The 15,122-nt window shown below is 36.4% G+C and overlaps 1 protein-coding gene across 4 annotated transcripts in view; it reads left to right on the top strand.

Annotated features, from left to right (window-relative positions):
* The window catches only part of sema5a (sema domain, seven thrombospondin repeats (type 1 and type 1-like), transmembrane domain (TM) and short cytoplasmic domain, (semaphorin) 5A), a 327,060-nt gene that overhangs the window by 101,390 nt on the left and 210,548 nt on the right, over positions 1 to 15,122 (top strand). For 3 of the 4 annotated variants that reach the window (XR_009061597.1, XM_057823813.1, XM_057823815.1), the window contains exon 2: positions 3,930 to 4,144. Coding sequence is in view for 3 of the 4 variants with exons in the window: in XM_057823813.1 (XP_057679796.1) it covers positions 3,997 to 4,144 (148 nt within the window). In the remaining variant the exon portion in view is untranslated. Of the gene's footprint in view, positions 1 to 3,689; positions 3,837 to 3,929; positions 4,145 to 15,122 lie in introns of all 4 variants that reach the window. The other variant, XM_057823814.1, reaches the window with a different exon arrangement.

Genomic DNA, 15,122 nt, shown 5'->3' with positions numbered 1-15,122 from the left:
CACCAAATATTGAACAATATTTAGATAATCAATGCTTTATTTGAGATGCACATCATTATTTCCGCGAGGATTTTTTGAAGCTGTGGTTGTGGGCTGCATCGAAAAATTGCGTTATAGCATGACAAATGACTTTTTTTTTTCACATTTTTTCCCAAGAACAACCATAACAAAGGCCTATTTGAAATATTTCATTAGCCAGGATAATGTTGTAGCTCTCAGCTACGGTACATGTACGTAAAATGTGTATCTGATTACAGCTACATTACCCAACGTAATATTCAGACTTTTTTTCTCGTAGCAATAGCACAACTTACATCTCGTAGTCCTACTTTTTCCTTTTATTTGGCCCTAATGCGTACTAAATTACAACAACATTATTAGCCCTTCTGTTAATGGACCAATGGCGTACGTTTGACGAGGGACGTTAGGGACATAACACTAGCAACTTTTCAGGATGCTCAAATTGTCCCCACTAACTTATAAGCAACATTACTTGAATTATATAATGAGTTCAGTTATTGAGGTCACTTAGATCGTCGTCACATATTTTGTCAGGGTAGAATTGACCCTACCTTAATTATGTTCAGACTTACACTAACATCATCTTTTTCCCCCTCAAATGCACGTTTGATTGGCTGATGACTAGATAAATTCCCTTGTTTTCAGTGTAAATCTACCAGAAATAAGTGAAATTATCTGCCAGTGCTTCAAGTAAATTTTACTCATATTTCTTGAAATAAGATTTTCAGCTAGCCATTGTCTTAACACACTTATTTTAAGTAAAAAGTGCATATAATTAATCTTAAAAAAGAACAAATTGTAATATTTACCTAAAGTAAATTGAATAATCTGACCTATTAGTCTGTTAACTAGTCTTTAACACTCAAAACAAGATGGAGAAAATTATTCGACTAGATTTAAGAAAAATGATCAGATTAAGACGTTACAAATTTGCAGTGTGAAAGTTAGTACACGTCGATACAGATTTATTTTTGCTAGGGATGCACGATATCTGTTTTTTGAAACCGATTTCGATAACTTCCTGCTCCTCAAAGCCGATACCGATATCGATAACCGATAATAAATATATATATTTTTTTTAAAGTATGACCTGAGTTTTTGAACACCTGGAGGTTTCAAAAAAGGAAAAAAAGTGGTGGATTCAACATAGATTTGCCTTTCAGATGTTTCATAATGACATGAACAAAACAGTACGTTTCACTTATGAACTGCCTGACAGCCAGCCAGAATGAATGCACTTCCATAAACCACAACGCATGGTCTTTTCTTGCTTTTATGGGAAGACACATGTCTTAATATTGTGAAAGTACAACAGAAAAATACACATATTCAATAATCAATATACAACAAACTGCTCAATACACTTGTATGCACAACTATTATATGTATAGCATAGCACACTAGCTTGAGCTACTAAAGCATTGGCTGGCTTCTATAACACAACTTATGAAGTTCTGTACATATGACCCTTCACCACAGAAGTAAACATATATTGCACATCCATATGTTATAGTAAACATAAAATAGATATATTTCCAAGGTGGAAACGTAACAAAGCATTCACGACTGTCAATGCTCCCGCTAGACACCGCAATGTGTAAGTGATTGAACCAAACTACTGTAACAAAAAAATAGATGCAGTGAATTATTCTGACCAGCAGGTGGGAGCAATGGCACGCAAATGGTCAACTGATTTCCCATACTAGTGTGTAAACTGTAAAGCCAGAACATTACATATTATCGGTCCTATTATCAATGTTATTGGATTTATCGGGATGACGTCATAATTCCTATTATCGGACCGATAATTATCGGACCAATAATAATCATGCACCAGTGATTTTTGCATTGATCATTTAGCCAATTAATTAATTAGGTGCAAAGAAATGTAGACGTGACCTCCGTTCACCCAATTTGTTTGGTCTTATTAATGTCCTGTCCCCAGAAAAAAGTGTACATGCAGATTATGCTGTTATATCGTCCCTACCAATGTTGAGACCAAACCTACGCCCTTGCAGAAGATACAACCCCAGGACACTGTGATGGATCACTTAAAAGCAGCAAAGGGCGTACAAATGTTGTACAAATTGAGACTTAACCTACGCCCTTGTAATGGACCAATTTCAAGGAGTAGGGGGAAATTATAATTGCAGTGTAAAAACGTTTTACTAGTTTTGGTGACAAGGTGAACAGTTTTTTTGTTGTTGTTTGTGAACTACATTTCCACACAAACGCACATTGAGGTACCATTTAGCTTAGCAAGGAGAGGTATGAGAGCCCTTTTTCGAGTGTCCCAGAGTTCGCGAAATTTGAAAAAACAAGCGCATTTATCAAGGTTTCGTCCGCCGTGATTGCATATATCCGTCCGTTCCGTCGAAAAAGACCGTCCGCCGCTCACTTTCGCCGAAAGGTCCGATCCAAAATACCGTGATGCCCTGGATGGGGGGGAAGAAGGAGAGGAGTCGGTATTGGCCTACCCATTTTATTGTGGCAACAATAATAAAGAAAAACAGTAACAAAATAACAGCGGGCTGCCGCGACGTGAACCGCTATCTCTCGCTATCTTGCCCGTTCTCCTTCTCGCTTCCTTCTACGTCACAGCTCTTCTCTTAAGGGTGCCACACAGTTACGGACATTGCAATACACAATGGATAGGTTGCTACTGAACCCTTCACACTAGGCTGCTGCTAGTTTGAAACTGCCTTACAAAAAGCGTGGCGGCTCTTATTTTGGTGTGGTGGTGCGCCACAATGTTTTATATGTACGGGAAACCCTGTACAATGTTGAAAAAAGCCAACAATTGCATCTCAGATGTAGGGCTGCAGCTATCGATTATTTTAGTAGTTGATTAATCGATCAACAATTAGTTCGAATAATCGAGTATTCGGATAAGGAACATTAAAAATTAAATTACCTGAGCTGAACCTCAAACGGTATAAAAAAATAAATAAATGAGGATCTATGTACAGCAAAAAAAAACAATTGGCTAACTTACATAGCAAAAGTCTGCTAGTTTAAATGCCAAAAAATGCTCTTTTTTACAATGCTTTTAACAAATGGTTTAGACACATATTCCCACAAAAATAGACTAAATATACCAAAACTAAATTACGAATTCATTTAAAAAAAAAAAAAATTAGCTCAAACAAAAACTTAGCTTAAGTTGGTCTTAACAGGGAGCACCTGGATTCAGCCATGTGAAATGAGGCATACTAGAAGGCAATGTATCCACCCAAATCAATAAAACTGCATGCAAACACTTTCAATATAAACCATTAAAATGCCACTTAAATTAAACGATTACTCGAAGCAGCAAAATTGAATTCGAATCTTTTTTTTTCTAGTCGAATACTCAAGTTAATCGATTAATCGTTGCAGCACTACTCAGATCTGACGAGAAAAAAGAAACACAAAATTTACATGCAAATTACAACCACAAATTGGAATGATTTCAATTACTGCTTCTCAAACTAAGCATTGATATTTACCCTTTTAACCCATTGTTTTGGCTTAAAATGAAATGGACTAAATGAAAAATAAACAAACATGACGTTCATGGTTGCTCTTAATCAGATAAGGCAAAGCGTGGTAGCGATAAGATATATTTTAACCTCTTGGAAAAAAACTCACATGTGGTGCTTGACGTAATGCAACATTGTGATTTATAGGTTTCAAAGCTCACTGAAGACGGATCCTCAACAAATTCTCTTCACTCTGTCACTACTTTGCACCAGCTTTCTTTCCCCATCAAAGGATATATTTTTGCAGCTTTATCTCTCTGAATTCGAGGTGATAGCTGGAATTAGTTTGCTTGAGTAAGGAAGCGTTTTCAGCAGTCTGATCTGATTAAATGTGAGAGTAACCCTCTTTCTAACCTGAATATGTCTTTTTCTTTTTGGTCTCACCAGGTGTGTCTCTCTCCGATGCGCTTGGCCCCTGAGGCCTGAGGAGAAGCGAGCCTAGCCCGGGCCCCTCATGGGACGCTCTGTTAGCGAGCATGCACTGCTGCTACTGCAGTGCATGCTGCTGCTGCGGCTCGGAGGCGTAGCCGGTAGGAGAGGGCCGGTGCTGCTCCCTGAGTCGCCGTGTCACAAGACAGAGCACCCCATCATCCCCCATTCGGGTAAGAACACACAACTGCATAAATTGGTATTAAATTAGAATGTACTGAATGTAAAGTCTAGTTAATACATCATAGCAATCCCCAGGTACAGTACTGTAGCTACAGTGGCAACTACTGCGCAGTACTTTATCCCCACTAATCGCTACTTTATACACAGTAGTACTGTAAAGAGCTAGATGGTCCTTATCATTACCACATTAATGTTTAAAGTCAAAGCCAAGTACTAATGATACTAATGGTACTTTATGATAATGATATTAATGATAAATTTGACAATTTTACGCATTCCCACGATGCTAAGACGATAAAAGCGCAATAAACAGGGTTGTTTTCGTCAACGATGACGATAATGAAAATATCTGTCAACGAACAATTTTTTCATGAAGATGACGTGCTGAAAACGTGTCTTGGGAGACTTAAACATAACGAGATGGATGCCAGTTGTCTTCTGACGACACGAAAATTCGCCATAGTTTCCGATATAAATTCACAATGTATGATATTTTCTTATTGTATGTGTAGTTAGCACACATTTAGCAGTGTTTGGTCCTGTCAATCATGTGACGTGCTGCGCCTTCCCCCTACCCCACACAGATGCTTACTGGCCGGCGAGTAAGCCTGTGCCCATTCCAGGTTCCTTTTGTGAAAAATATGTGTCAGGTGCTGCTTGGTAAGTTTTGCTTTCGTATGTTGGCTAGATAGGCCATGTTGCTTTAGCCCTTAAAGGGATCCTCTATTTTTAAGACAAATAATTCTTAAAACATAAATGTTAGTATGAGTTATTATAATTCCTTCCACTCCACCTTGCACATTTATTCACTAAAAAATAATAATTCCACCTTGACCACTCACTTCACTCCCCTTTTTTCCATTTGACTGGAAATTGCATCCAAAAGCAGCACATCGTGGTATTTTACTTTGCGAGTATAGGCGGCAATAAGCAATTGTTGAACACGCTACACATTCGGAAAGATACCAATGACGTCATCACTGCGAGCCCGCAAACCATGGCGCCAACTAACGGTCAAAATATGGACTAAATATTTTAAATATTGCCATTGATTTAACATTTTATGTGTTTCTAACAACATATTTTAGTACAAGAGAACAATTGTGGTTTATTAGAGCCTACATGTATTTAAATCAGAGGATCACTTTAAAGGTCTGTGCTGAGTGATCATCACACACAAAACTAACTTGTACCGTTAGCATAGCGTTTGAGTTAGCATTAGCATTTAGCGCGATGACTCTTCTGTAACTCTTGGAAAACATTTTACATACAGTTGGTGGCGTCCAGGTGAGTTTAATTAATTGCAAGTAATGTGCTCTTTTCCTCCTGAGTGTGGATTATCATGAAAATGGTGATGTCATTGTAGACTACAGATATGTGCTCTGTCTGTCATGTTCATTCGAAATTGTTGGAAACCTTTTCGTTGATTAAAACTAGACGAAGACGAACACATTTTGAAATGACTAAAATATGACTAAGCCTAATAAGTATTTTCGTCCAAAAGACTAAGGAAAACAACACTGGTTTGGAAGCATAATGTGAAATATGAATAACCGAGTAGCTATAGCGTGTCCTCGCCAAACAAAGAATTATAAAAAAAACATGCTCAGATGTTGATGTCATAACGATTACAGAAATAGCTTCATTTACCCAACACATTTTACTTTTTGCCAATTTTTTTGAATGAATGAAAATATTTGTCGTATGTCACAGTCCATTTTCATTTGAATTTTCTTAGCAATGCAATGCAGACAATTTAATTCACCTCTTCACTCTTCACAGGTTGTTTTTGGTAGCCCTTTTAATTTTCGACTTAGTCTTAGACAAAAATACTTAGTATTATTCTTCGTCATATTGTAGTCTTTTCAAAATGTGTTCGTCTTCGTCTCGTTTTAGTCAACGAAAACTCAAATTTCGTCTAGTTTTAGTCGACAATGACTCAAAATGTTTTTGTCTGTAAACTTCAAAAGCCTTGTCCATAAATAAACAGTTCCCAACAATTTCAAATGAATATTGACAGACGAGCACATAATTGTAGAGTCTACAAGGACATCCCCATCTTCGTGATGATAATACACACTCAGCAGGAAAGCAGTGCATTCTTTTCGATTAAACTCACCTGAACGGTTTGTAAAACGTTTTCCAAAAGTTTAAGACACTAACCACGCTAAATGCTAATGCTACGTGAACGCTATGCTAATGCTACATTTAGGGCGTGATGATCCCTCATCACAGACCTTTAAAGGCTAAAGCAACATGATGTATCGAGCCACGATAAGAAAACAACTTACCAAGCACCATTTGATGTGTTTAAAAAAAGTCTGGAGCCTGAAGCGTATGGCGGGGGCAGGTAGGGGGAAATGTCACATGAGTGATACGACCAAACACTGCTACGATGCGTGCGAACTACACATACGATAAGAAAATGTCACACATTGTGAACTTATGAAGGAAACAATGGTAAATTTTCATCTCGTTCTCATCTCTCTCGCATTCGTATTATTGTTTTAGTCTCCCAAGACGCATTTTTAGCTCGTCACGTCATCGTCATAAAAAATTTGGTCGTCGACGAAATCTTTTCGCTATCGTCATCGTTGACGAAAACAACACTGGTGGGTTGCGATATGATTTTAAGGACTGTTTGAATTTAAATTCAAATCAAATTCATTCGAATCGGTTCAAGTCAGTGGGATAATGTTTCGGTTTGATTATTTGGGATTACGATTTGATTCGATATTGGGCAGTTCATTTCAAGAGGGTGTGATGCAATCATTTTTAAATCTTGAAAGAACTTGTCAGTACTGTATGCATTTAGACAAATGTTTTTTTAGTCACCGCAGTATGTTGTGAATGTGTGTCGTCAGCTAGTTCCAAATGTCTTATTTGTTCAGTAAAGGTATTCCCATTTGAATTCCCATTCCATCTCTGCTAATACACAGGAGAGTTCTCCTTGTCTCTTTATTACTTGGGTGTGCAAGTTTTGTAATGCTATTTTGCATCCAATTTCACTGTCCTTTACCCTTCATCTTTCATTACTATGAACATCCCAAGTTTAGGCATATCCATTGCAATCAATGTAGCTCTGTCTGCCGAGCATGGAGTAGCATTGAGCTGTTTTCGGTCCTGTAAGCATCCCAGTCAGATAATCACATTACGTTTAGTCCTGGGAGAAATTGACTGGAAGGCTAAGTAATGTGCGCATACATCCGTATGCGTGCAAGGACGCTCCTTTGATGCCTGCATATCAGACACAGTCCTAATTCTACATAAATCACTGTTAATCAACTACGATCAGTTTTAGTGACAGTGACTATTTTCATCACGTTGGTTGGAACATAGGCCGATTAAAGCATTTTAAAAAGATATCGGACAATATCAACATCGGTTTTGGGCCAATATGCATGCTGCATTCAAAGTGAATGGAAAAGCCTTTCACCTTTGTACAAGAGCTGGTCACAACTTAGCGCAGAAGTTATGCTTAGCGACTGTTAGATGTCTCCAAACTGAGATGCTTGCAGCTTGAGCAGACCATTTGCATTCATGGTGCAAAAATTAAATAATTAGTAAATGATTGAAAAATAATGAATTATAAACTCATTGCATATAACTACTGCATTACCAGAAAGAAACTGTCACTAAGAAAATTTAAAAAGTAATAAAATACAAAAAATTGTACAAAAGAAAGCCCATCAAAATGCATCTTGGGAATTGTCATTGCATTGGCATGTCCTATGATTGCCTGTCTGTATTTGTAATGCTTTGGTCCCCCCCGTCCCCGTAGTGGCTCTGTGGGGTAACTACTGTAAATGTGTTTTATTTTGAATGATGTGATTCCTTTTACAGATAGTTCCCGGGTTACATACTCGACTTACACTATTTCGACTTTATGACGCCGAAGCCTCGTCCGCGATATTTTTTCTTTTTTTTTTTTTTTCCCCGCATAAACAGTACCTTATTGTACCTCACAGTATCTTTTTTTTTTTTTTTACTTTATTAATATGACCTTTTATATCCTCACTAAATGTGAAGTTGTTCAGCTTTACAGATAGCAAACAAGTCAGTTGTGCTTGTTGAAGCTTTTGACTTCACTTTGACAATTTGTAAAGCTGTTACACACATACGTACACTTATGTTCAGAACGACACGCATTTTAACAATAAAACCCTTGACTAAAAACAATCTGTGTTCAAATTTCCATCTAGTCTGATCAATACGTAAATGTAGATTAAATTTGCCTAATTTGCCTAACAAAAGTCTGCTAGCTTAAATGTTACGTATGCTAATGTATCTTCAATTCTCACAGCAAATCGCTCACACGTAACTCCACAAACGCTAGCTCCAAATGTGATTATAAATGCATACACAAACATATATTAGCTGAAACAACTTACATCCTGATGTGGGCCAAACTAGAGTGCAGCTATGCTTTATCCATGCCAGATGTCTGAGTCTGCTCCGCAGTCATGCAAGGCAACAGTCCAGCCAGACCCAACACTGCCACCAGAGGGCAGTGTATCCTCCATCATTACATTTAATACAATACATTTGAACTTTTGTGATAGGTACTTTGAGATTTAGGGTTACTTAAGGGGTTAATTCAGACTTTGCCAACGTAGTCACGGAACCCGTTCATAACCCAGGGACTACCTGTATTTAACTCATTCACTCCCAGCCATTTTCACCAGAGCAAGGCCCCTCGCTCCCGGCCATTTTTCTGGATTTTGACTGATTTTGCAAGGCCCACAGAAAATTCTGTTCTATTGCTACATAAACATGGAACCCACCAAAAGAAAGATTAGGCTCTCTTCTTTCAGCAGAAAGAAGTAAGTTCATATCTTTTTCCATTCTTTAGAAATCAGCATTAGAAAATAGCTTAGTTTGAGCATTTTTCCAATTTCTGATGAAAAAAAACAACGGAGAAAATGAACTTTTTGTAAACGCATACATTTCAAACATAACTTTGATTTTAAAAAAGCAATTTTTTTTGCATTAGTTACATCCCAAACATCTGAATACTGTTTTCCTTTTACAAAATACCATGAACAACCAGACAAATAGAGCTTTTGATAGCAAAGTAACAATTTATTTACACATGACTACTGAGAGATGACCCTTTGTCGCCGAGATGATGCCGTTGTCGCCACGTCAGCCGTGTAAACTTTTCCCTCATCGTTGTCTGTCACACAAAGATGGATTATTTTTGCGTCTCTGCTGGGTCTGCTCGGCGAGCCGCTGCACTGGGGGTCCCAAGCGTTTTGCTCGGTCGTTCAGCGCCTGGCCTCCTAGGCATCCTCTCGGTTGTTTTGTTCGGTCGGAGCGCCACCTGGCATCATGCCACCAGCGCTCTGACCTTGCTGCCCGGCTGTTCATTGCTGTTGAATCGGGTTGTGGGTCTTATAAAATGCGCTACTGCCCTCCAGTGGCCAGTTTTATTGCTTTAAAATGGGTTTGGAGCCTTGTTTTTTGTTTCTCTGATAGATCGCAAGCTATAGATGGTGCTTATAAAAAAAAAAACGCAAAGGACGTATAAATACGTTTTTGGGACAATGAAGCATTTCAAAATAGAACGTATTTATATGTTTCTGGGAGCAAATGAGTTTTAATCATGGACATTTTGGTTCTTTTCAATTGATATGGGATTTGTTATGTGAGCCACAAAAGCTTCCAGTATGGCATCACGATACAATTAGCCATTTTATGTTAAGTCCACGACCGTGTATATCTGTACCGGTTAATATCTGTATCCTTATCAGGCATGGGCCAGCATATGGGCTTCCTTTAGCCTAAAAAAAAAATATCTTCTGTTTCTTGTTCTGTAGATTCTGACCATGAGCAGGTGCAGTTTTGAAAACTAATGGAAGATATGGGTGCTAGCTTTAGGTCGAAGGTTGGTCACAGAGTTCAAAATTCAATGCGTATTTTTTCAAAAACTCTTCGAAAGTAGCTTCATCTCCAAGAAAAATCTGACATGCTTACCGGTTAAACAGGGACAATAAATCAGCAATCCACCAGATGCCATTTTAGCTGTTTTACTTCACTGCACATTTCTTAAATCAATCTTTCACACTGAGATTAATACTCCTATGTTGCTTTCCTTAACAGAAACACTGTTCAGGATATTCCGTCTTGTAAACAAGCTTTGTCGTGAATAGGTGTTAGTGGGACTGTTTTCTATCACACTGACAGAGGTATTTATAAGTGAGTAAACTGTCAAGTCAATGATGAAAAAGCCGCTGTTTCCTCTGCTCTTTCTGACAAGTAACTTTGATATATATGAAGGTTGAAACTGTCTATTTATCTTTAGGAAAGAACTGTCTTAGGGTCCACAGGGGAACGTTTCAGACTGAAATCCCCATGAATGGCACGACCTTATGATGGAGGGCAGAGTATATGAGGCTGCTTGATCCTTTAAATGCCACAAAGGTCTCGCCCAAGCTTCTTATACCTTTTATTTTAGGTCTGACCAGGTCATGTGAAAGATGTTGAATGTTATGGTGTGTGGTTAGCATTGTACCACCAGAAATGTAAGACAACCATTGTGTCTGAGACCAACATGATTTAGTAGGAGTGTAGTTAAAGTGGTTTTGACAGGAAGTGCCATTGTGTAGAAATGAATCTAGTATTTTTGGAATTTTTGTGACTTCAGTACAGCATAATCTGCAATTTTCAATTTGAACATAGTGTAGAATGTGGCTAGCCAGGGTTATAGTATAGCTACAAAGGGCCTTGAAACTTTGCACTTTGAATTTTTTTTAGCTTTAACTCCTACAGTGCAAAAACACACCTCCTTAAAACTAGTTAAATTCCCTTGTTTTTTGGTATAATTCTGCTATTAATAAAGCAGAAATGATCTGCCAGTGCTTCAAGTAAATTTTACTCACATTTTTTGAAATAAGAAAAATAGCTAGGCTTTCATTAAGCTTAAAATGAGTGTAATTGACTTATTTCAAGCAATAATTTAGTGTATTTAATCTTGAAAAAAAAGTTTAAACACTCATTTAAAGTAACATTTTGTGTATAATAAGCAACAATTAAGCAGCAAATTAAGGAAATCTAAAAAAAAAACTCACTTGGATCAAGCAACAAAACAAGTATATTCAATCTTTAAAAAAAAAATAAAAATCACTCACTGTCAGCAACATGTTGCTTAGAACAAGCAAAAATATATTACTTATAGGTAGGGCTGCAGCTATCAGTTATTTTAGTTGTCGATTAATCGAGGAACTAGTTAGTTCAAATAATCGAGAAATCAGATAAGGAACATAAAAAATGAAAATACCCGAGCTGAACCTCAAACGGTATAAAAAAAAATTTAAATAAATGAGGATCTAAGTACAACAAAGGAACACTTGGCTAACTTACATGGCAATAGTCCGCTATCTTAAATGCTATAATTTTTTTTATTTTTTTACAATGCTCTTAACAAATGGTTCAAACACATGTTCCCACAAAAAACGGCTAACTACACTAATAAACTAAATTATAATCGCATAAAAAAAAATTTTAGCTCCAACAAAAACTTTGCTAATGTTAGTCTTAACACTGAGCAGCTGGATTGAGCCATGAGAAATGAGTTGTTATATTCTCTTTGCCACTGGAGGGCAGTGTATCCACGCAAATCAATAAAACTGAATGCAAACACTTTCAAAACCAACCATTACAACTAGAGGTGCACGATAATTATCGGTCCAATAATAGGAATTGTGACGTCATCCCAATAAATCCAATAACATTATATATTATTGGGCCTATTAATATTAATTTTGGCATTGTGTCGGTGGATTGGGATGTGTGCGTTTGTTTCCACTCCTGTTTTGCCAGTATGCAAAGTTTTGTTACTGCTGTTACTACTTACTAGAGGCCTTGTTTTTCCATCACTGAGTGATGAACCTTACTTTGACAATCAGCAAATGTTTGCATTTTACAGTGTTATGTTTACAAGTTATTGAGAGGCCTTTTGGTTATTGATAGGCTTGCTGTCCTATAATTGCCAGGTTAAGAAAGTTGTTTCATGGACCAAGACCACAAAATTCTCCTCTCCTGTTGCACCAAATGTTTTATCTGCTGACAAAGCACAATACCTCTTGGGTTTATGTTTGTTTTAGTTCTGTGCTTATTGTTCAGGGGAACACATCGTCAATGATACTGACTGATTGATTGTGATTGACTCAAATTATATTTATTTGAAAAAAACTAATACGGGCACTTTATTTGAAGTCAAAACTGTTCTTGTCTTTGTTTTGTTCATTATAATAATGTTCATGTCATCATGAAAATTCTGGTTGGGTCACTGGCAAATCTATGCTGAATCCACCACTAGTATTTTTGACCTACAGGTGTTCAAAAACTCAGGTGAATATAATTGAAAAATTATATATATATTATTGGTTATTGTATCGGTATCGGCCTTAAGGAGCAGGAAGTTATCGATATCAGTATCGGTTTCAAAAAATGGATATCGCGCACCCCTAATTACAACGCCACATTAATTAAACGAATACTCGAAGCAGCAAAATTTAATTTGAGTCCTTTTTGTCATCAAATTGAGTAAATCACTTAATCGTTGCAGCACTACTTCTTGGCAACAAATCGAAGAAAGTAAACCTTAAAAAAAAGCTTAAATCACTCATTCTCGGCAACAGAACAACTCGGTCAAAGCGTGAAATAAATTTGTTTTCGAAGTTTAAAATGTTTTATCTGTTAGTTGGAATAAGCTCAAACATTTACGTAATAAATTAAAACAAATACTTCTAAAAATACCACAAACCTTTGCCCAAAAATTTGCTTTTTGATTCAGGGAACAAACTGAAGTATGTCAATAAGAGGGTTTTGTTCAAGTTATAATTGTTTCATATTTTAGGGGGGGAGACTACTGTAAATGTGTCAGAAAAGTTCATAGTTTAACAAGTGCAACAATTAATCGATTAGCAAATTAACAACTATTTTGATAACCAATTAATCGTTTAGGACCTTCTTCACCTTAAACTTGTGTAAATTCTTAAAATTATAACATACATATAACTTGTAAATATTATCAGATTCCTTCATTTTATTTTTATTAAGTCAAAGTAGGACCTGAACAAAAATCTGCTTTGTCTTTGGAAAACAACAATTAACATTTTTGCCAATTTTCGGACACCTTACTGTCTAAACTAGCTTCTTAAGAATGCTGTATAAACTAATCGATTAAATCGATTAATAAATTAATTGCCAATGAATTTGATCATCGAGACAGTTGAAGGAAATAGTCATCCATTTTGTCTTCATTGCTACTTAAAACATGCTCAAAACAACTTGAAGGTAAATTAAAGGTAAATGAAAGAAGTGACATTAATCGATTAGTCGTTTAATTATCGATTAGTTGACTCCCTATAATAGATGTTGTTCAAAACATTATTTAAAAGCAAATTTTTCTTGATTTGGGTGTAAAATGTAAAAAAAAAAAATTCTTAGTAAGAACAAATAGTAATACTACTTAGAGTAAGTGGAATAATCTTACACATTAATCTGCTAAATAGTCTTTAACAATGAAAACAAGATGGAGAAAATTATTTGACTAGATTTAAGAAAAATATTCTGTTATAAATTTGCAGTGTATGGAACAGTTTTTGTACTGAAAACCTGCGACATACTGTACGTTGCCGTCACTGGAAAAATCGAATGTTTTTTTTTTTTTTTTTTTTGTATTCCCACAATTGACGAGATCTTCAGCCTTAGAAAAGAAGCAGATCATTTGTGTCACATGAAGTTGCCAACTAATCTTTGCCTTCACCGTTCAATCTCTAAGTAACACTTATGTCATGCCCTGATGATAGCGTGCGTGCAGTTCAAACACATCTCACGATTCCAAGTTGTAACGCACACAAAGCTTTTTCCGACCAAATTACAGCCTTTGGGAAATAAAACGAAAAAAAAAAACACTTGAGTCATAACAAAGTATGCAGGCATATACAGGCACGGGTGAGGTGAAACCTCTCGTTAAACCTATTATGTGTCTCTTGAAGTGACTTGTACTAAAATGTAACCTGTGTGTTTTGCGTCGCTTCGTGGGGTGCCTGTTAAGACTGTTAAATATTCCGATGTATTGGCTGAATCGCAACATGGCTGATCCCTCTGGATGTAGTTTTGGTAGTGGATAGTGCCAGCTGATTATAGGGATCTATCTAGTAGTTCGGGTTCAGTAAATTTTGTGACCTTAGATAAGAAGATTAATGTTATCTTTAATCCTTGGCACTGGGACACGGAAGTCGGCACCCTGTTAAATATATTTGCATTTGCAGTATTTGGAAATGAGCTGGTATAATTCGAATCCATCTGCTGGCACCTTAATAAGCATTTCTTCTGAGATGGTAGTATTCTGAATTAGACCAAGATTTTTAGGAAGATAGAGCTTGAATTTAGGCCTGTCACTTTAACAAGTTTATTAGATTATATATTGTCTCATACCGTATTGGCCCGAATATAAGACGGCCCTGATTATAAGACGACCACCTCTTTTTCAAGACTCAAGCTTGAAAAAAGACTTTTTGAAGACCAAATTAATTTTTATACAAAAAATATAGGGGTGTCAAACGATTAAAATTTTTTAATAGAGTTAGTTACAGCTTAAAAATTAATTAATCGTAATTAATCGCAATTAATCGCAATTCAAACCATCTATATGCCATATTTTTCTGTAAGTTATTGTTGGAATGGAAAGATGAGACACAAGATGGATATATACATTCAACATACCGTACATAAGTACTGTATTTGTTTATTATAACAATAAATCAACAAGATGGCATTACCATTATTAACATTATGTTAAAGCGATCCATGGATAGAAAGACTTGTAGTTCTTAAAAGATAAATGTTAGTACAAGTTATAGAAATTTTCTATTAAAACCCCTCTTAATGTTTTCGTTTTAATAAAATTTGTAAAATTTTCAATCAAAAAATAAACTAGTAGCCCGCCATTGTTAATGC

Source organism: Corythoichthys intestinalis, chromosome 20 (genome assembly GCF_030265065.1).
Source record: "Corythoichthys intestinalis isolate RoL2023-P3 chromosome 20, ASM3026506v1, whole genome shotgun sequence".
NCBI classification, from domain to species: domain Eukaryota; kingdom Metazoa; phylum Chordata; class Actinopteri; order Syngnathiformes; family Syngnathidae; genus Corythoichthys; species Corythoichthys intestinalis.
This window is presented reverse-complemented; position numbering and strand designations above follow the sequence as displayed.